Below are 24,265 nucleotides of genomic sequence, written 5' to 3'. Positions count from 1 at the left end.
GCATTCTGGGGGACACGGCAGAGGGAAGGAGGAACCCCTGGAGAACGAAGCAAACTTTCGGCCGGTGCGTAGGGGCAGACAAAGACCGGCAGGCGCAGAACCACAGACACCCCGACGGCAGGAAACACCTCGGTCCGTGGGACGGGGACACGCGGGACACACGCCAGAGGAGCAGACCCAGGAATCGGCTCCAGGACAGAGGGAAGAGGGCGTCCTCGGCTCCATCTGAGCCTCCGGGGAGATGAGGTGGAGATTTCCGTAAGAACCGCCCAGCTGCGCCAAATGCTTTGTGAAACACATTACTGCCAAAGTGTTCTGCTAAATTCCAGGGAGTTTTCGTTTCAGAGGGTGGGCCCTGTCACCATTGACAAGTCTTTAATTTCGTAACGTTTCTATTTAAAGTGCTCCTCTGGGCACTGGAGTGTACGGCCATCTAGTGGATCTTCACTTTGACGACCAAGAGTCTGGCACCTAGACCAGGGGTAGCTGTTACTTGCGGGCAGCTTATTTCTGATGTGACGTTTGCATGTCCTCCAGACCTGCCGTGCCCATGCTCACCTGAGGACCTGCTACGGCAGAATCACTCATGTTTTAGCTAAAAAAGGCAGATTCCAGGGCCCCACCCCAGACCTTTTGGATCAGCCTCTTGGAGGACAAGGCCAAGTCTCTATGTTTTTAAGACGCTTCCCAAGGTATTCTGATGTATGGATTCAAAACCCTACTTCAGGAAAAAAAAAACACATATTTAAAGGATACAGAATAAAAATGGGCTTAGACACTTGCTCAGTCAAGGGAGTCTAACGTGGCAACTGGGCTACAATCAAAACATCCCTTTCCTGCCCACTCTCGCGTTGAAAATACAAGTTAAATTTAAGAAACACACCTTAAAATTCATACGTACCTCATGACATGAGCCGTCCATGTCGTCCACGTTACACATCCTAATCGGACCTGTGAAAAATGAACAAAGAGCTCTCGATTCCTTCCTCTCCTACCAGTGGCTCTGAAGCTCAAACTTTCTTAGAGCGTAATGGGGATGACATGGAAAATGGAACTTTCCGGACGTTCCGGAACCCCTGCTCACAGGGCTGCCTCTCTGAGGTCACAGACGTCAGCCCCCCCCCCCCGGAGGAGTCCCTGGGAGAAGGGGAGACAGAGGGGAGCGGGAGAACGAGGGGCCGGCGTGGGGGCCCCGCCGGGCCGTGTGTGCGTGGTTCCGGCTCCTCCTCCTGCGATGGCCACACTTCCCTCCCCTTCCTCTCCTGGAACCTTTCCAGGAATGCGCCGAGTTCACCGTAGAGGAGAACCCGAAGCAGGGTTACACATTAAAACAGAGAACAGGGAGGGAGCACCCCACCAAACGATCCCCCCGGCAGCCTGAGCTCTTCTCTCTCCTCCTCTCCGGGCTGTTTTAACGTTGGAGGTGCTGTACCCGGGCCCTGGGGACTGTCGCCAGGCAGCAGCGTCTGTTGCTAAGGGAGGAGAGGCCTCCGCTGTGCCCAGATACAAGACCGGGCTTGACTTCGTTGGGTGTCCTCACGTCTCCCTTTGCTGGAGGCCCGGCTGGGCGGCAGGAAATCTGACGATGGGAGGGGTCTTGGGAGGGTGTCTAGCAACGATCCAGGAATGTAGAGGTGAGAGGTAATAAAGGGTAGTGCCTTTGGAGAAGTCTAAACGTACGTAGGCTGGTAGTTAAAGTCCTTGGGCTCTAGAGTTGGACGGGTCTGGGTTCAGATCCTGCCCATCCCATTAATTAGCTATATGGCTCAAGCAAGTTGCTTAATCTCTCCAAGTGTCTCTCTCTCTCTCTTTTTTTTTTTTTTAATGTAAGATGGCCCACAGGGTAGGTTTGAAGGTTTAAGATAACGCCTGTAAAGCAGTTTGCCCATAGTAGAAGGAGGACCAATATACCTCCAATTTCCTGGGACTTTCTGGGTTTTAACACTGTAAGTCCTGCATCCTGGGGACCCCCTCAGTCCGGAGACAGTTTGGTCACCGACATAGTAAATTTGTTGGCTGACATCGTTACTGTTATAAACACATATACTCACACACAGCTGCTGTGAGTGAGCTGCTGCCCAACCATTCAAAGCAAAGTTCTCTCAAAATCAAGTTAGACACTGAGACCTTTTGGGTGTCACGCTTCCATAGTCCTTTCTTCACGCAATTTCCCCCCAACGCTCCATGATGTTCCCATTTTATGGATGGAGAAACCAAAACTGAGAGAACTTAAATAGCTTTCCCAAGGCGACGCGACTCATAAGTAGCACCGATCCGATTCGAACCTTGTCCTTAAGACTCCAGAGTCCAGGGCTCTTCCCAAAAAGTGCCCGTCCAGACACAAACGCTTCTGAGCTCCCACAATGAGCACTGCATAGCGCCAAGGACTTCCGTGTCCCCTTTTCCTTCTTCCTCCTCAAAGCTGGCTCTCCATACTTTCAAAGGACATCTGGGGTTCCCCATCTCTTGTAATTGTACTCTCTACCATAAGGCACGTCAACGTTTCGAATAGGGTTTGCAGTAAATGAGCCAGTAGCAGGGTTTGAGACTTTGGTTTAGACAGAAAGGAGGTTATTACCAGGCCCCATATAATAGGGCATGAAAGCCTATGTCCCCCCAATCCAGCTGCTGCAACCAACAACGTAAAGAGCCTGGAAAGGGCCTGGTACTCTCACATGCCTCTATCTGAAATTTAGTGTGCTTTGAGTCTACCTGTGCTCGAAAATGTCAAGGCAACAATAACAGCTTCCGTCAGCGGAGCTATACGAGATGCTGGCACCGTGCTAAGTGGTTAACGAGCATCACCGCTCCGCATCTTCTCAAGAACTCAGAAAAGGGGGGTGGGGGAGGAATGGCATAGATGATAGAGGCTCTGTTCATCCCTCTGGCGACCAAATCAAAGTTGTGATGGAACCAAGGAGCAGCAGCGAGGAAAAATCTCCTGGGACCTAGAGGAACAAGCCATACAACTAGGGAGAGATCCCAGAAAGCACCCTGAAACGGCCGAAGGTAGGACGAGCCGAGGATGCGGGGCTGCCCCGTGCCCAGTGGCTGAGGGGGACGCAGGCTGTAGCAGCGGCAGACGCCTCTTAAAGGTGCCGCATCCGCAAGCGAATTTTCGCGGTGACAGATCTGCTCGCTCTGAGCACCAGGGCCGATTCGGCTGCACGCAGGGGGTACTGGAGACTCACAGGGAGACAATGTCGGCGTGAGGGCTGAAGCGAGACTCGCTCTGTACGGAAGTGCATCCATTGTTCCCTGTCCCCGCTACCAGTGCAGGGACACAGCGCAGCCGTAGCCATGACATCGTCAAACTGGATAACAGAGATCACTCTACCCGGAGGATTCCTTGAATCCCTGCCTCCCCCAACTCGGGCCCCACCCAAGCCACATCCAGGTGTATCCTCAGTGAGTCAGGTGCTCCTTGCTGAGACCCACACTGGAGGCAGCTGGCCTCGGTTTCTGGTGTGGCCTTTTGAGGCAGCTATAAGCACAGCAGCAGCGGATTGCTTGCTGAATCTTAACACGCGGCCCCAGAGGGGCACAGGCTGGGGGCTAAATATGGCCTGTACCTGAGCCAATCTCAGGGCTGTGCCACTGGACACCTACTTTACAAATCCTCACTAAAAGACTAGGAGACTTAGGGCTTTGCTTAGCACATAGAAAGAGACACAGAAAGGCAGCCAAAATGGCAAGACAAAGAAGCAGAAACATCATGAGAGAACAGAACAGAGATCCAGATAGAATGGAGTCAAGGAATCTAACGGATGCAGAGATCAAAACACTGGTTATAAAGGTTCTCAGAGATGTTTTGGAAAGTGTAGATAAATTCAGTGAGAACTTCAACAAAGAGATAAAAAACATAAAAATGGAAATGGAAATTATAAAAGGAAACCAGTCTGAAATGAAGAACACATTATCTGAGATGAGAAGTCTATTAAATGGAATAAACCAAGGAATAAACAAAGTGAATAAAGAAAATGATCAAATGCCCTATCTAGAAGATGGGAAAGCCAAGGACACTCAATCAGAATGGCAAGAGATAAGATCCCAAGACTATAAAAATAGTTTAAGGAGCATATGGGACACTATTGAAAATTTTCACACATTTCTTAAAGCCCAGTGCTCCTGGCAGACCTTTTCTGTGGCCTAAAATGGCTGCTTAGCCAGAGTAAATAACTGTGGGAAAGGTACAGTTTACTGACTCATCAAGAGCCAAGTCCCGATGCAATGGAGAGATGCCAAGACCCCCTCCCCCAACCCCCCCCCATCAGGTAAATAAATAATGTGGTGGGGGAATCAGCCAACACACAAGGAGAAGGAAAACCTGGCTGGCCCTACAAAAATGAGAGGTGGGAATTAAGGGATTCACCCAGGCGCCCCTAGATGGCACTCTTGAACAAAAATCCCAGTAGAGGCTTCAACTCAGCTTTCAAAGCGGCACCCCCCAGGAAATCAGGGTTGTAAAGTTTTGTTTTACGTCGAACACAAAGCTTTTTCCGAGTGGGTACTCATCACAGCGCAGCTGAATCACATGGGAGTGCCTGAAACTTAACAATTTAGGGACACTTACCTGTCTACATCCTCCTGTCTCCACCTTAGTTCCCATTTTCTTGGCTGTTGTGGAGTTAGAGACGGAACCCTTGGTTTATGATGATTCCCTAGCTTATTTCTGTATCCGCCATCCTGATTATTCCTAGAAAAATTAGTAAAAATGAGAAATAATACCATCAAATATTCTGGAGCCTCTCCTACGTTTCCGATAGGTGACGTCAGTCCTCACTAAAGCCCTGTGACTGCTTTTCTCTTTGCCAGGGTGCCACGGGCACACAGGCCACACGGAAAGGTAGCTGAGTACAGGTCCCAGGCCGGTGCTCCGGTCTGTCATTTTGCAGATGAGGCCGAGGCCCAGAGAGGTAACTCATCCAAGGTCACAGTGAGAATCACCAGGGAACCAGAGCCCAGGACGCTGGACGACCCCCCCCACCCCCACCCCATGGTCTTTATCAGTATCTCTACCGCAGCGGTTCTAAATCAGGAATGACCATGCCCCCTTCCGTCCCCCCAGGGGACATTTGGCAATGTTCGGGGACAGTTTTGGTTGCCACAAGGGGCGAGGGGAGTACTAGTGGTATCGAGTACGCTCCTGAATCTGCTACAACGCACAGGAGGCCCCCTCAACGCAGAACTTTCCAGCACAGAAGGGCGATAGCGCGGCCACCGAGTCCCAGCTGGCAGGGCTGGATTGGGGGCCGGGGAGCACGTGCCCCGGCTAGGGTTCAGGCTTTCTCATCTATTAAAAAAGTGGAGATACTAATGATATAATTGGCCTGTTACAAGGGTCTCACCGGCTCGTGACGCTCGCATTTGAGACGGAATGCTTAAAACCTTCCCGTCAGAGTCCTACCTCTCGACTTGTGTGTCCTGAGCTGCAGGGACGTTTCCAGAAGAGTTGGTTCGGGGTAGGCAGGCGGGCGGAAGCCCTCGGACCCTGCGAAAGGCCATTCTCGGCGGCCAGTGCACCTGTCCTGTCCCCAGGGTGGCCTGGGCACTCGCACTTCAAGACAAGGCGGACGGAAGGGCAGCTCTCTCTGGGCCTCGCTTTCCTCATCTGTAAACCACTCGGGCTTGTCCCGCTGGCTCCAAGCGCGTGAGGGAGGGAAGCGCGCTCTGCTGAGGGGGCTGCGGGGCGGCAAGGTGGGCTTTTGCCGGAGCTTTAGGCCGCACGCGAGAGACCCCAGGCGAGGGGCGGGGCCCGAGCTGTAGGGCGGGGCCGGAGGAGGAACGGGGGGCGGGGCATGAGCGAGGGGCGGGACCTGGACGAGAGGGGGAGAAACGGAACGAGGGGCGGGGCGGGAGAGGGGCGAAAAGCGGTGGAGGGGTGGGGCCTGGGTGAGGGGCGGGGCCCGGGTGAGGGGGAGAAACTGAACGAGGGGCGGGGCTGGAGGGGGCGGGGCCCAGACGAGGGGCGGGGAGCGAGGGGAGGGGCGGGGCCTTTGTGAGGGGCAGGGCCTGGGTGAGAGGGGGAGAAACTGAACGAGGGGCCGGGGCCTGGGTGAGGGGCGGGAAGCGGTGGAGGGACGGGGCCTGGTGAGGGGCGGGGCCCGGGTGAGGGGCGGGAAGCGGTGGAGGGGCGGGGCCTGGGTGAGGGGCGGGAAGCGGTAGAGGGACGGGGCCTGGCGAGGGGCGGGGCCCGGGTGAGGGGCGGGAAGCGGTGGAGGGGCGGGGCCCGGGTGAGGGACGGGAAGCGAGTGAGGGGCGGGGCCTGGTGAGGGGCGGGGCCCGGGTGAGAGGCGGGAAGCCGGGTCCCCTCCTGCTCCTCCTGCCTCCCCCGGCTCTGCACAGCTTGGCCGCCGGGACCTGGTAAGAGCTCCCGCGCGAAAGAACCGGGCGCCGAGCGGGCCAGACCCCCGCGCGGCAGGGCGGGAGGAGGAGCGCGGGGCAGGGTTCGGGGGGCAGTCGCTGTCCCCCGCCTGCGGCCCTCCGTCCGCGGTTTAGGGAAGAGAGGCTGCAAACCGTCTCCTCGGGATTTATGGAAACGGGCGCCGTCCTCCTCAGCGGCTTCCTCTTCCTTCCGAGGACCTCCTCCTCGTCCCCGAAGAGCGGGGTGCTCCTAGACCCCCACGTTAGTGACAGGGCACTCGATGCCCCCGAGCGCCGCTGCCTCAGCCTGTGTCCCCCGGCGTCGCCCCCCGCCCCGCCGCTCCGACCCCGAGGAACCGCGCGCCCCTCCCCCGCGTTTCCGAAGGCCGAACTCCTGGGAGCCGGCCTGGGTGGGCCCACTGCGCCCCGCGCCCCGCACGCCGCCCCGGAACGTTCGGGGTAGCTGTTTGCCCCCGGAGGGGCGGAGGCGGCGGGGCGCCTGCGGGCCGCCGGTTACGGGGTGCCGCCTTCCTCTTCCGGAGGCTTCTCAGGGCCCCGGGACACCCTTCGGAGGGGTGAGTGGCTGAGGGGGGGGCCTGGGCGTTGGCGGCCGGCTGGGTGCGTTTGACAGCTGTGGCCCCTGCCACTCTGACCCCCAGCGAGCTCCCCAAACCGGTCCGGGTGGCCCCGGGTTTCCCAGGCCCGGGCAGAGCAGGACGGGGAGCCGGGCTTGTTCCTGCTCGTCGCACAGATGAGCTTCGGGCAACTGAGCGCTGGGAGCATCCCACAGTCCAGCTCCGCGCCAGCTGCAGCTTCGAAGACGGAGCATGGCAGAGGAGGGCTTGGGCCTCCCGGGCCCCGCGGGCTCCTGTTTCGCCGGCGGGACCGTGGCGCAGGATCGCCAGCCGAGATGATGAAAATGGGCCTGAACGTGCGTGCTGGACGCTGGAGGTGTTCACAGCGTCTCCCACTCGCTTAATTCGTAGGCGGGACAGTCAATAAAAAATAGATAATTATGTGAGATCGGGACAGTCCTGGAAATTCCAGGTCGTTGAGTCACCCAGTAGGACTGCGGTCAGGCACTTCACTTGTCAAGGGGCAGAGGCTTACACGAAAGTAGAGAATGATTTATGGCACAATGCATTTGGGAGCCAGCTTGTTTGGCGTGGGTAGAAAATAAAGAAATTGGCCACCATCACTGTTTGAGAAAGGTTTTTTGGAGGGTAAAAAAGAAGGTAATGGGACTTGAAATTGTGTATTCAGCTTTCTTTCTTTTTTCTATATTCTTCTCAGTTTTTTGTCAAGCCAAAAAAAACAAACAAGCTCTCAGAGGTCATACCATTAATATTTTGTTAGATGTCCTTCTAGATCTTTTACTATGGGATATATACATAAAATACATATGTGTATGTAACCATATGGAGTATTTTATAATTCTTTAATAATTTTTTTTCACTTATTGTGGACATATTTTCATGTCACTAAGTAGCCACATTATCATTTTATCAACAATATAATTCTCCATTGTATGAATTTATCATTATTTAGCCAGACCATTAGCTTCTTTCCACCGTTTGTTATTTATTATATATTATAATCAAGGATCCACTGCGCATGCTTTTGGCACACTTTGATATACCCGTTTATTTCTTTCGGGTTCCTGGAAAAGAAATTGTTGGATCAAGGTGTGTGCAATTTGAAATTTCGGTAGATACTGTCAAGTTACCCTCTCTCTGTGCACCCAACATCAGTGTGTAAAGACAGTGTGTAAAGGCTCTCATTGGGCCGTTTGGGTAAGAGCACTAATGCTTTAAGAAACTTTTCATTTTTTCCAGCGACAGCAAGAGACGGGGTGACATGAGAGATTTGGCTGCTCCCTGCCCTGGAGAGCTTAGTGGTAGAAGAATTAAGCCCTAAGAGATCGAAGCGGGTCGCAGGATGGCCAAAGAGGAAATGCCGAGTACCTCGAAGGACTTCGAGGAATTGCAGAGAAAGCTGTCTTTGCTGATAGAATCCATCCAGAATAACTCGAAGGTCAGTTTCCAATCAGTACGTGTAATAGAAAGTCCCAAAATAACACTAGTTTAAACACCACGGAAGGTTATGTCTCTCGCAAGTAGAATTTGGAGATAGGTCAGGAATCTCTACCTTAGCACCCCGCCATGTCTAAGTTATGACCTTCAGGTTCATTGTCCGAGATGGCTGCTAGAGCATCGGCCATCACGTCCATATTCCAGGCAACAGGATGGAGGAGAAGGGGAAGACAGACTTGCAAGCCACCCTGAATTTCAGGAGACTTCCTGGAAGTCACACATACGATTAATCCAAACACATCTCATAGACCAAAATTCAGTCACATGACCACCATTTGTGGCAAATGCAACTCTTTAGCTGGATATAGAGATGACTCTCAGTCTTTGTCACAGATATCATAGCTTTTCAGTTTTGTTCTTAATTTCGGCTTCTCTGTTACCCTGAAAATGAGGGGGCCAAAGTCTACTTTAAGATTAGTGTTCGGTGTTCCACTAGAAATACGACATGAGCCACATGTGTGATTTAAAGTTTTCTGGTAGTCACATTTAAAATGAAGCGGGTGGAATTAATTTTAGTAATGTATTTTACTTAACCTGATATATCCAAATGTTATCATTTGGAAAATGAAGTAGAGAATGATTTATGGCAAAAAGTTATTGAGATGCTTTATACTCTTTTTTTTTTTTTTTTTGTACTGAGTCTTCAAAACGAGTTTGTATTTTACACAGTACGTTTCACTTTGAACTGGCCACTTTCCAGGTGTTCAGTAGCCATTCAAGGGCAAGGGGGCTTCAGATAGTATATTTCACTTTCTTGCATATTTACCTTATTGCTCTCTGCTGCATGCTTTTCAGGGAAAAAATAACAACTCTCAGATATAGTACTGTTAACATTTTCTTGTATATCCTTCTAGACTTTTTCTACTCATAAAAATATACATGTATGTGCAACAAAATAAACTGTTTTGCAATCTGTTTTTTGTATCGGATAGCACAGTTCCACTAGGGTCTATTTGAGGAGATATCACTGTGCAATCTGGAGTAATATACTCCATGGAGATCCCTCCTGGACTCATCCCAAAATGCTTCTGGTACTCTTTGTGGATTTAGCAAGCTATTTTTAAATTCGACAAGTAGCCTTCTAGTCAGCAGGCTGAGACTCTTGTTGTACAAGTTAGCTCAGTAAGAAAGGCCCTCATGCTCATCCACCTTCTACGGTTCATTCTCATTATACATTGTGTCCCATAAAGTCACCTTGAACACTGAATTCGCAAGTGCTGAACCTTTGCTCCTAGGGGAGATGCAGGATTAGGTTCTGGCAAACTTCTGGTTACAGCATTTTCATCAAAAATTAACACATAACCTGGTTTATGTATATTTCTGTTTAAAGACACTGTGTTTAATGCACATGGTTGATTCATTAGCGTGGACCTCGTGGCCAGCTGCACCATAACTCGCCTGGACAAAGCTCACCGAACACTTTATTTTCTCTGTAAGGCACACCACTGCTTTCTTACACCCAGGAACACTAGATGTGACTTCTGTACATGGATGCCATTTTAAATAGTGAAATTACCAACAAAAAACATAAAAATGTGAAGGAAAAAAAAAAAGACGACATAAATAGACAGTGAAAAGGACTGTTCTTTAGATAGCGGAAACAAGAAGGTGGAGTGTCACCTGGTTTGACCTCACCTGGGAATGTGCGTATCAGGCAAGTCAAACTTTTCGCTGCTTTGTGCATGTTTGCGAATGCACCGCAAGTGTTGATTTGGGGGTTACGAATCAATTTTAGTGAGTAAGCAAATTTATAACTATGAAATCCGCAATTCATGGGGAATGACTATGACTGACTCACCTCCACTGAGCACTTACTATGTGCCAAGCACTATGCCAGGTGTTTGGTGTGTCTTATTTAATAGTCACGTCCACCTTCTGAGGTGGGCATTTAAAGCATGTGAACTCTGCCCTTGATCTTAGGTCCTCAGCCTTGGTCATTTAGAATACATTTGGGCTAGATAACTACCAGGCCAGCCAACTCTCAGAATGAGGGCGCAGGTTATCAGTTGGCTAAGCCTTGATGTTCTTGATAGGCCTGAGGAAGAATAGTGTTTTAAAAATATTTTATTGGATTAATTGAATGAATAATTATATTAACTCAATACAGTCATATTAGAGGAAAAAGGAAAGCGAATCACTAACAAATCTAGCATTATCATCATCATTATTATTATTAGGCTCCTTCACTACGTAATTTTTATGCATGTTGTTATAATCATGACAGATATAGTTCTGTGTTTTTATTTTTGCTTGCTATTATACATTGGTTTTTTCCATATTGAAGCATGAGTCCTCGAAACAATTGCTTTTACTGGTAGTAGAAACTTCTATCATATTGACACACCAAAATTTACACAGCTATCCCATTGTTTCTGGGATATTTAAATGATTTCTTTCCCCAAGTAATTGTGAAACTTCTCTGAGAGGTTAATATGTCCCTTGAACTCTAGATATGAATAGGTAGCCTCCAGATGGAGTGTTTGTGTAACAGCTTCATCGTCTCTTCTAGGAAGTCTCTGGAATGCCTCCTCAAATTTTAATCGTTTTACTTTTTTTTTTTTTACTTTTAGACGGAGAGAGTCAGAAATCCGCTCAAAACAGCTTAAGCAGATTAACCAGTGGGTGGGACCTGCGGGCGTTTGGGGAAATGTAAGACTTTCTTACAAGTGAACCGGGCCAGAGCCTTGGGCGTCAGAACCAGGGCGTCAGGACCGGTCACTGGGGTCAGATGTGACGCTCTCTCCACACCGTGTTTGGGGCCATGTTGCTTCTCTAGTTTTGTCTTCTGCACCTGCCACATCTTCCTCCCTCCGCAGCCTGGGCTCTTCCGTTCACCTGGGCAGACAGGATTGTTCAGTCTGGCACCTTCGGCTCCCCGTGTCTCCCTCGGCTCCCAGCCGAAGCCCTCTAAGGGGCCTGGTCTGGGAGTGTCCAGTTCCTAAGAGCAAGAATCTGCTCGGCCAAGTCACCAATGGCCAGGGAGGCGGCAGCTAGACTGGGGCTTTTCATTTTGTTGATACAAAGCTGGCTTCAAGAGCCTACTCCTGCCGCGGGAGGGGCGGTTTTCAGTGAGGAGGGGAGGGTGGTGGAGGAGGAGCTTGGCAGGAGTCCCCTCCAAGCCCCGCCCACAGTATCACCTTACGTGGAGTACCCATAGCAGAGTCGTTTTGCATTCATGCCAGACCTTTTCTTCCACAAAGGCTGTCTTTTAAATACATCCCCAGGCACCTGTATGCCAACCCTGAATCATATCACTGGTTACGCAGGGACCGTGACCTGGGAAACACTGTCACACAGCACTTTGGGCTTGTCATACCAGTGGTTTTAAATAATCCTGCCCCCTCTGCCCACCTTCCCTCTGCTAGCAAAGGACAATGGACGCTGGTTATCTTTTGTTTTCTAACACCAGAGCATGGTCCTGTCGCCCTGAATAGTTCCGGGTGGAGCCTTCACGTTCTTAAATACTGGTTATGTTGTCCCTACCCTGGAATCTCCCATACTCACGTGTGCATTTTAAAATACCCCGATCTGACCCAGGGCAAGTCGCTTAGGCTCATCGAATCTCCATGTCCTCTAAAATAGGCAATGCCGGCCTAAGGGTTTGCTGCGAGGACGACCTGAGATGCTGTCTGAGAAGTCTTTAGCACGGAGCCTGGCATGCGATGGCGCCAGTCTGTGCCCGCCTGGCATCGCTGGGCTCCTCAGCGCAGCACCCAGCCTGTAAAATCCGGGTCGGGTAACCCGTTCCCGCTTCCAGGATGGGGACGGAAAAGTACAGCGTGTGTCGCTGAGTAGCAAGTCCTCCCACTCGCCAGCCTCCCACTGCGTCCCCCTCTGTTGCCGTGAGAATGAAAAGTTAATTGCTAGGTTCTAACCCCTAGATTTAAATAACGTTAAGTCGCTCCTCCTTACCTGCCGCGCAGCATCGCAGCGAGAAGGAAACGAGGAAATTACACGGGGGGGCACCTACGGCAGTGCGTAGCACCCGAGTGTTTACCGAACGTTCTCCGTTATTAACTATCGAGCGTCACCGAATCTCGTCTTCCCCTTCTGGGACAGACTGGCACCAGCAGGGCGGGCCCTAACTGCTGGGCTCAACTGTCTCGGACGGACAACGCTCCCTGCATATTATCTGAGTGACTTTCTGCTTCTTGGTTGTGGGGCGCAGGCTCGGAAGAGGCCGAGAAAGAAGCGGATTCTTTCGGGACTGGAAACGGCAGATCCCCACGCCCAACTGCCCCCAAGTCCCGTCGCCGTTTCTTCTGTCATTCTGCTTTCGGACTACGTTTCCTCTCTCTCTTCCCTCTGCGGCATGCGCATCGCTTGCCTGATTTCTTGCAAACCTTCCTAACTGCCTCTCGCACGTGACTGCCAGGCTCATTTTTCTTTTCTTTTCTTTTCTTTTCTTTTAAATTTTTTTAATTGAAGAAATGATTTAAAATTTTTTTTTCTTAAATTAGTTTTTTGGACTATGTCACAGTCCTGCTCAAATGCCAGCAGTTTGCTTCCCATTTTTTTCTTTCTGTTTTCTTACTTTCCAGTGAATATACTATCTGACCCATGTATATTTAAAATTTTCTAGTAGTCACATTAAAAAACATAACGTGAAACAGGTGAAATTAATTTTAATAATGTTTTAAATAGCCCAATATATCCGAAACATTATGATTTCAACATGTGATTAATATTTAATAATCATTAATTTTTTTACATCCTTTTTTATATGCTCAGAGCACTCAATTCAGATACTAAATTTTCATTGGAAATACTCGATCTCTATTTAGAGTTCATAAAATTTACAGTTGAAAACTTATTTGAAACATACCCAACTTACTTGCAATGTGAAAATTTTCCAATGACTAAATCAAATTTCAGTTTTTAAATTTAAATTAAAAATCCAGTTCGTTTAGCACATAAGCCGCCTTCCATAGGCTCAGTGGCTGCCTGTGGCCCCTGTGCTGGGCAGTCCCGGTACAGCTCTTAGGGCTGGCCTCTGGTGTCCCAGCCCTATCTGCTCCTCCCCACCGTGGTTACTGGGTCTCCTGACCATAAGGATGAGAGGTTACAGATCACCTTATATACTACCCTGTCATATTACACCGGGGGGTTTACTAAGGGTATGTGTGGACTACCGCCATCAAGACCTGAGACGGCTCGAGGGGCCAGCCCCACTCCTGGCCCTCTCGTGGTCCCTCGCCTCTCTCACCTTCAGCCACCCTCACAGGAGAATCTCACTGGGTTCTGGTCCTAGGGTCTCAGAGCTGGGCCCTCCTAGCCCGGAGGCGATTCCTGGTACTGTCCCCTCTGGCCGGAGAAGCTGAATAGCCACATCTCTGGTGGCTTATGCCAGAATGGAGTAGCCGGAGTCAGCGTAGCCAGTGGGCATGACACCATTTTGTGGCCGGGCAGGATATGTCAAGAGTTATCAGGAGGTGATGCTGAAGCCCCAAAACCAAAGCCTGGGACTCCTCGGTGCCGCCTTTTCTAACTAAGCGGGGTGAGCCCTGAGCTTTGGTCACCGTTAACTTGAACGATAAAACCCTCCTGCCTTCCAGCTTGCCCCCCACACTCCCTCCGTGTGAATCACCTGGGTGAACAGCTGTTTTTAGGAGGCGCGTGAGTTTTGGGTAGTGGCGTCTGTGATTGCTGTAGCTTCAATTACACCTTCATTTCAGTAGTTGGCCTACAAGGCGCTAAGGAATGAGACACAGGAAGGACCCGTTTTGATGGGGAAATTTCTAGAATGATGAAACTTTTCTAGGGAACAGGAACTAGCGTGTCATTGCTGAGGAGAGAGTAGCATAAGAAGAAAGGGGTCCCCTAGGGCCAGCTCTGCATAAAGCAGCCCCCCCCACTGAGCCAGACCCCCAAATCCTTTGACCTGGCGAAGAAAGAGAACCGTTTATTAATGCAGCTTAAGTTTGCAGGAGTCGTCAGGCGATGGCCCACCCGTGGCATCCAGCTTGACGACGTCAGAGCGTTTTTTCCTAATGAGGCGGCAGTCTTTGAAAGCATTCCACGTTTGGAGTGAGGATAGTTAGCTTCGAATGACTAGATTTTGCCACTTGGAAGCTGTATGACCCTAGACGAGTCTCAGCCTCAGCCTGCAGAGAGAGCGTCTGGGGATCTTGTTAAAAAGGAGAATCTGATCGAGCGGGTCTGGGCGGGGCCTGAGATCCTGCATTCCTAACAGGCTCCCAGGCGAAGCCGAGTAGCTAGGAACCGACCTCTCTGTGCCTCTGGGAAGTAGGCGCATTGTCCGTACAGTTCATGGGTGCGCACAGCTGCTGGGGGTGCCTTCTGAGAGGGGGCGCGCTGAGCGGCAGAGCCGTGGCTGGGTCTTCCCTCTTTTCACCAGACCCGAGGTTGGCTGGGGCCCTCAGACTTGCCATCTGTCCACCGCCGCCTTAAGGCGTCCCCGGGGTGACTCGCGTCTTGGGCGGATTGCCGTCGCGTTGACGTCTCTCTCAGGAGCCTTCCAGCTTCGCGCCCTCTGGTTAGGCGTCCCGCAGCTCGGGCGGCTCCGTCAACGCGGCGTGCAGACGCGGTGTTCGACCCTGGCCCCTTTCTTCTCTGCTTGCAGATGGTCGCCTTTCTGAAGTCTCCGGTGGGCCAGTGCCTGGACAGGCATCCTTTCGTGGGCCTCGCCTCGCTGGTGTTTGTCGCTGTGTCGGCTGTCCCCGTTGGGTTCTTCCTGCTCCTCGTGGTGCTCACCTCCCTGGCCGCTTTCGTGGGAGTCATTGTACTGGAAGGTATCCTGCTCAGTTATTCGCCCCGTTGGAAAATGACTCGATCGGGAGGACATTCTTTATCGGGCATCTGCCACTCCTGTCAAAGGTCCCGATTGTCAAAATCACATCGCCCAAGGCAGCTCGTCAGAGTAGTTAAAACGTGGACCCCACTGGTGCAATTTTGGACAAGTTATTATGTAAAATGGGGATGTAATAATACTACCTCAAGGGGTTATCCTCAGGATCGAAGCTGACAGTTCCAGAAAGTACTTAGCACAACCCACGGCACAGAATAGGTCTCCGTGAATGTTGACTATTTTCATTAAACGGAGAGGCCATTCACTGCACAGCTAGCTACCGAGCACCCATCGCACGCCAGGGCCTTCGTTAGGTTCCACGGTTCCCCCTTTCCCGCCCTCCCTCCTGAAGTCTCGGTGCCAACTGTCAACTTCTCCCTGTGTTCTTGAGTTAAAATTACTGAGAAAGCGCATCTGATCGGCTCAGTTTGCCTTCGAATCAGACCACGAACCACGAGGTACTGACCAAAGAGGTGGTTGTCATCAGGTCAAGCAATCACTTTTGGTCCATTCTACGGCTTCCCAGAGCTAAGGGCACCCAGCATTGTTCCCCTGCCCAGGAGGCTATGGACAAGGCCATTTACACTTGAGAGAGAAGGTGGGCATGGCAGGCAGATGAGCCAAACGCAGCCTGGCAGAGTGGTGCCCAGTAGACAGTGATGGATAGATGGATGAAGGAACGAGTAACAAAAGTGAATTTAGAGAGAAAGGTGGGGCCCCTGCGTGGAGCTTCACAGGAGACGGGACTCTAAGAGGTGCTGTAACATCTCGGTTTCCTTTGGCAAGGAAGGTCTTTCTAGACAGAGGAGCAGCTTGTGCGAAGCCTTTAGAAAGGTGGTTCTCGAGCTCGAGTGTGCGTAAGTCTTAAACTTGCTTTTTCACAATGCGGACTTCCAGCCCTCATCCAGAGATGAGGTCTGCAGTAGGGTCCAGAAATCTGAATTTTTAACAAGCCTCCCTGATGCATCTGATTCTAATACTATGGTTATTGGTCACCTTTTGAAAAACACTGATCTAAGATTTTGTCAATCTTTATGAAAAGGCAGCGCATCCATCGATATCCTAGGGTTTCCTTCCTTTTCAGGGTCCATCCCCGAAACGATCACAGTGGGTGAAGTCCTGGGCTATTTGTTCACTCCCAAAGCGAGGGGAAGGGCGTTATTAGTTCTATTCTGGGAAGTGGGATTTTGTTACAAGGGAGACGGGGAAAGCAGTGGGCAGCCAAAAATGACCACAGTCCGTCACACACACGACAAGTTATTTAATTGCCATGCCGACACCCCTTTCTACAGAGGAGTTAAGTAAAACTCCAGGAGGCCCAGTCACACCGTGATCACTTAACTAGGACCAAACTCGGGCTTGCCTACTGTAGAAGTCCATGCTCTCTCCATTGTAGCTTTGGCTCTTTTTCCCTCACGGACCCCACATTATGAAAAATGTGTTTTCTCTGCGCCCATTTGATGGTAATTCATTAATACTCATGGTGGGTAAAATGACCAATCACACCTTATGATTAATGTGTAGTAGTTGCCAGGCTATCCGTTGCAAAGTACATAATCGAAAGCTACATTTAGATTCTACGTTATTTAGCCCGCAGAGCCTTTCTATGAACGCTTTATGAATTCTAGCGTTCATTAGACAGTTTGAAACATTGGAGGTGATTTTCCGCCCCTGTTCTTGCCTCGGCTGCCTCCTGCTAGAGGCTTCCACAGGGAGCCCGTCCCTGACCTTGAGGATGAAGGAGTCTCAAACTCAAACACCTGTGGGCCAGAAAGGGACAAAAATGAGCAAAGTGCTCCAAGCTCAGGGCAGTCATGTGCTGCCTAATGACAGGGAAACGCTGGGAGAAATGTGCCCTTAGGCGACTTCATCACTGCAAACGTCGCAGAGTGACTCACGCAAACCTGGGTGTGTGGTCCTCCGCACAGCTGGATCGGATGCAGAGCCTGGTGCTCCCGGCTCAAGCCTGCACGGCACGTACGTGCAGTACAGTAGGTGGCACCCCTGTGGGGACACTTGCCACGAATGGAGCTTGCGAGACTGGAAGTTGCTCTCGGTGCGTCAGTGAGTAGGGAGTGGCCATGATGGCCTGGGACATGGCTGTGCACAGCTGTAGGCTCTATAAACACTGTGTGTGTGGCCTGTCGTTGACCGAGACATTGTCAGGCAGTACGTGACTAAACACTTGGGAACAGCGGGGCCCGAGGAACCGGGAGGGTCAGCCAGTTGCCACCGTGCAGCGATGCCAGAAAGCTGGATTTTCATGGGAAATCTACTCGCTGTGAAAATCCGAGTTGACTGTCGTAAACACGGTGGCCCCGGGTCCGGTGCCTGTTTTAGATGAATGCTTACCCTAACCACATTCTCTTCCAGGCCTGGTCATCTTTGTGGGCGGCCTCTCTCTGCTTTGTGTCCTCTGTGGCTTGGGCTTCGTGTCGCTCGCCGTATCGGGGACAATCGTAGTGTCCTACATGGTGGTCTCCAGCCTCGTCAACTACTGGTTTTCTCCCAGGTAAATACGTGTCAATGTAACAATTTAATCTTTTCCATTCGGGGGATTTTTATAAATAATGCCCTAACCCCAGTTGGTGTCTAGAAGCAAAGGGGCGAGAGGTAGGTGGCAGGTGTTCACACAGCTCCCCGGACACGTCACACATCGGACGGGCGACTGCAGTGGTGTCCTGCTCCTATTGTCGTCCAGCACGCACGACAGCTCATTTTGTTGCCGCGGCGACTCTCCGAGGCAGTTATTATTGATCGATTCCTTTAAAAACATGCCCATGAATTTACAAAAGCTCAAGGTGTTGTTCTTCTGTGAATCTGAGCTGGGACTCTGCTGTCCCACAGTCTGTCCCGATCCCCTCCGCTCTTCGGAGTGTGCGTGTCTAACCGCTGCGTGTACCCCCTGCGTTTGAGTACACGGATTTCGTTCCTACGTGATGACTCCTGAATGTCAGCTACTTCGTCCGGGGCCTTGACGGAAGGAACAGTGATCTATTTAAATGCTCAGGGGAAACCAGCGCTGTGGGGACCTTCCTGGGAGACCGCGTGTTTGTGTATAATGGGCCACCATCCTAAGGGATTTTCAGAGGCGATTTTTGTCCTTTTGTCCTTGTTGATGTTAGAATCTGATTCCCAAGTGGGATGTGACTCCATTGTGCTTCATTTAAGCTCTTGCTGAATTGACATTGGTGGCTAATACCCATTAAGCTCTTGCTCTGTGCCAGGGACTCTGTTAGGAACTTTCCCGTGATCGTCACAGCCATCCTGTGGGGCAGGTCCCAGCCCCATGCTGTGACAGGGAAAATGAGGCCAAGTCGCAGGGAAAGGACTCAAATCCAGGCCAGTTAATTCCAAAGCCTCTGAACCAAGATGCCAAGTGACTCTACAACAGGCGTCAGCAAACAGTTTCTGTAAGGGGTCAGAAAGTAGCTATTTTAGACTTCGCAGTTCATGAAGCCTCTAGTGCAGCCACTCACCTCTGCTGCTGTGGTGTGAAAATGGCATAGATGGTAAGCAAGCAAATGAGCATCGCTATGTTCTAATAAAACTTTATTTATAAAAATAGACTAGATTTGGCTCGAGGGCCATGGTGCTCCAACCTTTGCTCTAAAAGAACCAGCAATATCTTGAATTTTGTTTTTCTACAGCATATTCCTTAAACTTTTTACCGAAGGGTTTAGCATATATTGGAAAATAAAATGTGAAGTGAGTATAATTTAAAATCTCTCAGGTGTGGGTCTCATGGGCTTGCTTAGTGGATATTCCTGGAGCTGCATTCAACTTCTGGTAAAGTGTTTTGATCACTCTCGGTCTTAAAGGAGATAAAAGGAGAAATGTTGGTCCATTTGGCTTATTGAGGCTGATGCTTCCGAGCCAAAATCCCTCCCTGCCTCTGAAGCCTGTTCTGCTGTGTCGCAAGAAATAGCAAAATGGGAAAGCCACCTATTTATAAATTAAGAGGTCAAAAGAGATACTCAGGATGTGCGCTTGGTCTCCTTATCCTCCCCAACAAGGCACTTGGACCCATTGTTTTAAGTAGGGCAGAGTTTTCAAGCTATTTGTTCTCAGGTCCCGTTTTACTGTCTTAAAAAACGATTGAGTCTTTCGAAGGGTTTTGTCTACGTGTTTTCAATGTATTGATGATTTCTCTAATGGACATTATAACACCAACTTGAAAAATATTTATTCATTTAAAAAGAACAACATTATCTGTTAACACGAATGACATCCTCATGGAAAGTGGCTGCATTTTCCTGTAGGAGCCGCACGCGTGAGCGGCTCCGCCTCGCATCTCGCAGGTGCATTCACGTCGGCGTCGCAGGAGCCGCTGGGGTTTGTTTGCGCGTCCGCGGGCACGCGCCGCGATGTGCTGCTCGAGCCGAAGCGCTTGAACTGGAACACCTGGCCGCACAAAGGGTGGCCGGAGAAGGGCGGAAAAGCCTTTTCGGATGACTCGGGGTGTTCTGTGACGGAACACCACGCCTCAGTAAGGGGCGGTCTCCTAAGGGTTAACTGACATGTGAACTTTTTGTATAGCACGTCCTCACTTAAAGTCATCAATAGGTTCTAAGGCTTTAGGCAAAATGACGTCCGAAGCCAATTTTACCATAGGTAATTGATATAAACAAGAGTCAGGTTCCTACGGCCTCTCGTCAGTATTCGAACAGAACGGCATTATTCAAGGATGTGCTCTACTTTGTTATATTAAAATCCACAGGTCTATCCTGCACTTTAATAGAATTTTTTTTCTTTTTTTTTTTTTTTTACCATGCCTGATTTTATAACTTTACGTAGTGGTCATTTGGAGGATATCGGTTCATTGAGTGATGCCCATCTTCCAAATGTACTGGGGAAAGCTCCACCGTGCCTTCGTGAGGGATGCGAGTGAGGAAGGCACGTGGCATGATATACTATTGTGCAGATCGCTGTCACCTGAAAAGCCCTGCACTAGTGAACTCTTCTACACCCGAGAAACAGAAAACGCTCTCGTTAAATGACTCGAAGCATAGGTGCGGGAGAAGAGAGGAACAACTTCATTCCACAATGCGAATGGGATTTTGGCCCTAAGACAACGGATGACACAACTACAATTGTTAGAAAAAGAAAAAAAAAGGGAACAGAACTGTAAGACGTACTTATGAAAAGTGACCGGTCTTTTGAAGAAAGGCGTTGACCTGCCTCCTACGTAAACCAGCCGGTCCCTGAGAAGGAAAACGCAGGTCGCTTTGTTAGGGAGTCCGCAAGACCTCCCGATCCCGCAGCTCGGGGAAGGGGGGCAGCCAGGGCAGCCTGTGTCTCTAGAGCCGCCACATCACTTACTTTGCATCACGCTCAGTCTCCCGAAGCAACCCGAGCGGGCCTAGCCTCCTCACGGCTGCACTAAACGCCAGGGAAGGTTTCCCTCCCTCTTAGTCCTTTGTCATTAGGTGGGAATGCTTTGGGTGGCAGGTGATGCGAAGCCTAAGCAGATGACTAGGCTACACAAACGGGAGTTTATTTTTATCGCACAACATAAAGGTGGGAGCGCCCAGGGCTTGCGCGGTCACTCCGTGGTGTCATCAACGTACCAGGCACCTCCCACCTTTCTGCGTTGCCATCTCTAACCCATCGGTGTGTGATCTCGTGGCCACAACGAAGCTGCTATGCCTCTGGCCACAGCAAGTACCTCCAAGGCAGGCTGAAGGGGGGGAAAAATGAGCCTTCCTTCACCAGGTGAGCCTGGCCCTTTCCATCGAGTAAATGAACTCTTTCCCGGACCTCGCCCCATCCTCCCCCACCCAATTTCCTTGGCTAGAATCTTGTCAGACGCCCACCCTGAGCTGGAAGGAGGGTCGGGGGATGGACTACTTGGCTTTCTCAGCTTCTGCAGTATCAACCTAGGAAATGAGCACCAGCCAGCCAAGCTCCGGTGCGCGACAGTGGGCATCGGGGCCGGCAAGGCTATGTGAAATTCTGAGACAAGTTATCCTGAGATGCAGTTAACATCGACAGCACTACCTCCCTCCCGCCTCCCTCTGAAACCTGCCATCGCAGACACTAAAAAAGACCAGACCGTTCCTCTCCCTCTGGCGAAGTTGTCGAGAAACAGCCAGTTAATTGGAGTCTGCAGACCAGGGTCTGAATCCCGGCTCTGCCGTTTTTAGCTGTGTGACCTCGAACAAGTTATTTAACTTCTGTTTTCTTTCATTCGTTGATAAAGTAAGGCTGCTCCTCGCGCTGCCTTTCTCGCTGGATTTATGTGAGGACGCAGACAACAATTGGGGAAAACACAATAACCACACGAGAACGGGGAAGGGGGGCCATGATCCCTGTTCCCCAGTTCAGTCATTTTAACCTCTGCGCCCTCAGTTTCTTACTGTGTAAAAGCGGAATAGCCCCAAATCTGGTGTGGTTACAGGAAGCAGCTAAAAAGAAACCGTCCCAGAATGTCACGTGTTCAGCTCCGAACGCTCTCAGCATCGCTCCTTGGAGAGGCCCTCGAGCTAACCATCTCCTCTTGTTACCAAACAGACCACTGACGCAAAACCCCAGTGGCGACGACCTGTTGGCGACAAAGGCCACGGCCTCAGAGGGGCGCCGCCAGGAATGACCGACCCAGCGGAACCAGAGCTCTTCCCCAGCCACCTCTGGAAGGCTGTCGGATCGTGCACACCCCGTGGGACTCTGGGAGGCTGGGTGGCCCGGCACTCCCCGGACAGGCCGCCTGCGGCAGCGGAGCAGGACGCCTCGTTGTTCCCATGCTGGTTCTGTCGGCTGGCCCACCCTCACGTGGACAAGCAGCAGGGAACTGTGGGGCTCAGTGGCTCCTCCCACCTCTCACCCGCTTCTCCCCAGGGCCGCAGACTTGACCTTGGCAGGGTCCTGAGCCTCGCCGCCTGCCCACTTGACTCCAAAGGCTCAGATCTTGTTCCCAAGGGCACAGTTTGGGGGAATCGTAGATTGTTTTTTTTTTTTCTTTTCTTTTTTTAAAGGCATGAGAGGAACTGTTTATTTACTCATTTGAAACAAGAGATAGGGGTGAAGGGGGGGGAGGAACCCAAAACAGAACTCGCTCTTCTGCCTTACCAGCCGTTTATCAGGGCAGCAACATTGTGCAATAACGGCCTCTCAGACGAAGCTGGAAAATAGAGTTCAAACTTAATTTAATAGCCAAAAGCATTTTGAAAAAGTCTGAAGGTATGGTTTTCCCCCTTGAGTACTGTTAAGTGCTGTTACTTTTTAAAATATTTGCACTCGATACTTTCGTATTATTTTATAGAACTTCCCATGTTAAGCCTTTAAACAGTCCTGTGAAAATGCTAAAGGACTACAGAAAAATTTAAAATCCTTTGGGGTTTCTGCTTTAGTGGTTTATTTGCCATGGCATCTTATTCAATAAATATTTATTTAGACGAGCATTTTTTCTTTACACCTTATTCCTTTTCTGTCTGGACATCAGACCGGCTTATTCCTTCTCTGTGGATTCATGGCAGGTCCTGGGTAATAAGGCTTTTTAGTTGCCAGTGATATACATTCCACTCACAGTGGCTTAAAACATGGGGGCTGAGGGGGAGGGATTCATTTCACTCAACTAAAAAAGCCAGCGGGTAGACCTTGGGGCCCTGCGGGGGCCAGGGGCCCCGTGGTGTCATCAGGCACCTCTCTCTCTCTTCAGCTCGGAGCGCCGCTGTTCTCGGGGCGCGCTGCTCCTTCACGCAGGCCCTCCCCGCGTGGGGTTCCTGCCCCTCCAGCTGACAGCATCCTTGCCATGGATACCAGAGGCGGGTAAGGGAGCTGCTCTCAGTACACGCGGATAATCTCGGTTTGGCCCTGATTGGACAGGCTCGAGTCACGTGAGCAACGCCGAGCCAATCACAGTGGCCAGGGGGATGGAATATGCTGATGAGGCAGGGCTGGGCCTGGCCTTCAGAAACCAGGGGAGGGGCTAGGTCAGCCCCGCTGGTCCACACAGGGTTGCGGGGTGCTGGGCGCGGAGAGATGCGAGGAGGCTCATGAAGGAATGTCAGAAGAAAAGAAAAAGGTTGCTAGGCAGACAAAAAAAAAAAATGCAGCTTCCTGCCACAGTAGGGCATAAAGGCCTTAATTTGGAAACATTCTCCATGACAACCGGCCACACCTGTCACTCAGGGTGGCTCCACCCCTACTAGAGACCAAGGGCTGCGCATTCCCGCCAGTCCACGGGGTATTAATATTACAAGTGGGCGGTCACTGAATGTGTGTTCCCTGCACACCGGTGTCTGCCGTTATGCGTCCGGCTGGGTTCCGAGGCTTCGGTAACGCAGAATGAAAAGGTCCCGGGACTCCCGAAGGTCACTTTCTAGTGCACGAGTCACTTACCGAGGGTATGGGTTCTCTGTCGTTACATAGCAAGCCCCCCACAAACCATGGACTTAAGAGAACACATCTATTTTTCTCGCGGTGTGTGTGTGTTCGGGGTCCTCACTCGGCTGGGGAAGGGTCCGCCCCCCGGCTCACGTGGTCGTTGGCACCATCCAGTTTCTTGCAGGCGGTGCGACTGAGGCCCTCAGATCCTCACGTGGCAGCTCATGTGGGTCTGCTTGTTTCTCTAAGACCACTGAGAGAGAGGGTCTCTTAGCAGGACGTACCTTACATTCTTGGAACGTAATGCACGAACATGTGTGCGTAATCCACGTACGTCCGGTCAATTTTGCCATATTCTGTGAGTTGGAAGCAATCACAGGTCCCACCCACATCCGAGAGGAGGGGATCCCATGAGAGCATGCGTGCCCACAGGTGGGGATCATGGGCTGCACCCTAGGGCCCACGTGCTGCGACAAGTATCCATCCAGCCTCCCCGCCCCCACCTGCCCCATCTCGGCCTGTGCTCTGGGGCCGGAAACAGTGTCTGAGTCTTTCCTCTCAGGTGGCCCAGAACTTGGTACATAGAAGCCCCCGGATAATGTTTACCGTCGACTGGAAAGACGGAGAAGACGGAATCAACAGCAGGTCTCAACTGGAGGTGATGTCGTGCTCTGCC

The 24,265-nt window shown here is 51.0% G+C and overlaps 2 protein-coding genes across 7 annotated transcripts in view; one reads left to right on the top strand and one right to left on the bottom strand.

Moving 5' to 3' along the window:
* The window catches only part of DNAH3 (dynein axonemal heavy chain 3), a 115,262-nt gene extending 109,565 nt beyond the window's left edge, over positions 1-5,697 (bottom strand). Inside the window, exons 1-3 of one of the 3 annotated variants that reach the window (XM_016155487.2) lie at positions 5,408-5,697; positions 4,574-4,696; positions 902-951 (exon numbers count right to left, since the gene is read on the bottom strand). In XM_016155487.2, coding sequence (XP_016010973.2) covers positions 902-940 — 39 coding nt within the window. In that variant the 5' untranslated portion in view covers positions 941-951; positions 4,574-4,696; positions 5,408-5,697. Of the gene's footprint in view, positions 1-901; positions 952-1,357; positions 1,412-4,573; positions 4,697-5,407 lie in introns of those variants that run through there. The other 2 variants (XM_016155485.2, XM_016155488.2) reach the window with 2 other exon arrangements.
* A 565-nt stretch (positions 5,698-6,262) lies between these two features.
* Positions 6,263-24,203, top strand: TMEM159 (transmembrane protein 159). Of its 4 annotated transcripts, none has more exons than XM_016155533.2 (5): positions 6,263-6,363; positions 8,199-8,397; positions 15,040-15,208; positions 17,638-17,776; positions 24,152-24,203. In XM_016155533.2, the coding sequence occupies exons 2-5, from the start codon at positions 8,302-8,304 to the stop codon at positions 24,186-24,188; spliced, it is 441 nt and encodes a 146-aa protein (XP_016011019.2). In that variant the 5' UTR covers positions 6,263-6,363; positions 8,199-8,301; the 3' UTR covers positions 24,189-24,203. The 4 variants fall into 4 exon arrangements, with proteins under 4 accessions (XP_016011019.2, XP_016011018.2, XP_016011017.2 ...); XM_016155532.2 differs by lacking the exon at positions 24,152-24,203 and adding an exon at positions 21,778-22,116; XM_016155531.2 differs by lacking the exon at positions 24,152-24,203 and adding an exon at positions 20,062-20,370.
* The last annotated feature ends 62 nt before the right edge of the window (positions 24,204-24,265 follow it).

Source organism: Rousettus aegyptiacus, unplaced genomic scaffold (genome assembly GCF_014176215.1).
Source record: "Rousettus aegyptiacus isolate mRouAeg1 unplaced genomic scaffold, mRouAeg1.p scaffold_m13_p_8, whole genome shotgun sequence".
Classification (NCBI taxonomy): Eukaryota; Metazoa; Chordata; class Mammalia; order Chiroptera; family Pteropodidae; genus Rousettus; species Rousettus aegyptiacus.
This window is presented reverse-complemented; position numbering and strand designations above follow the sequence as displayed.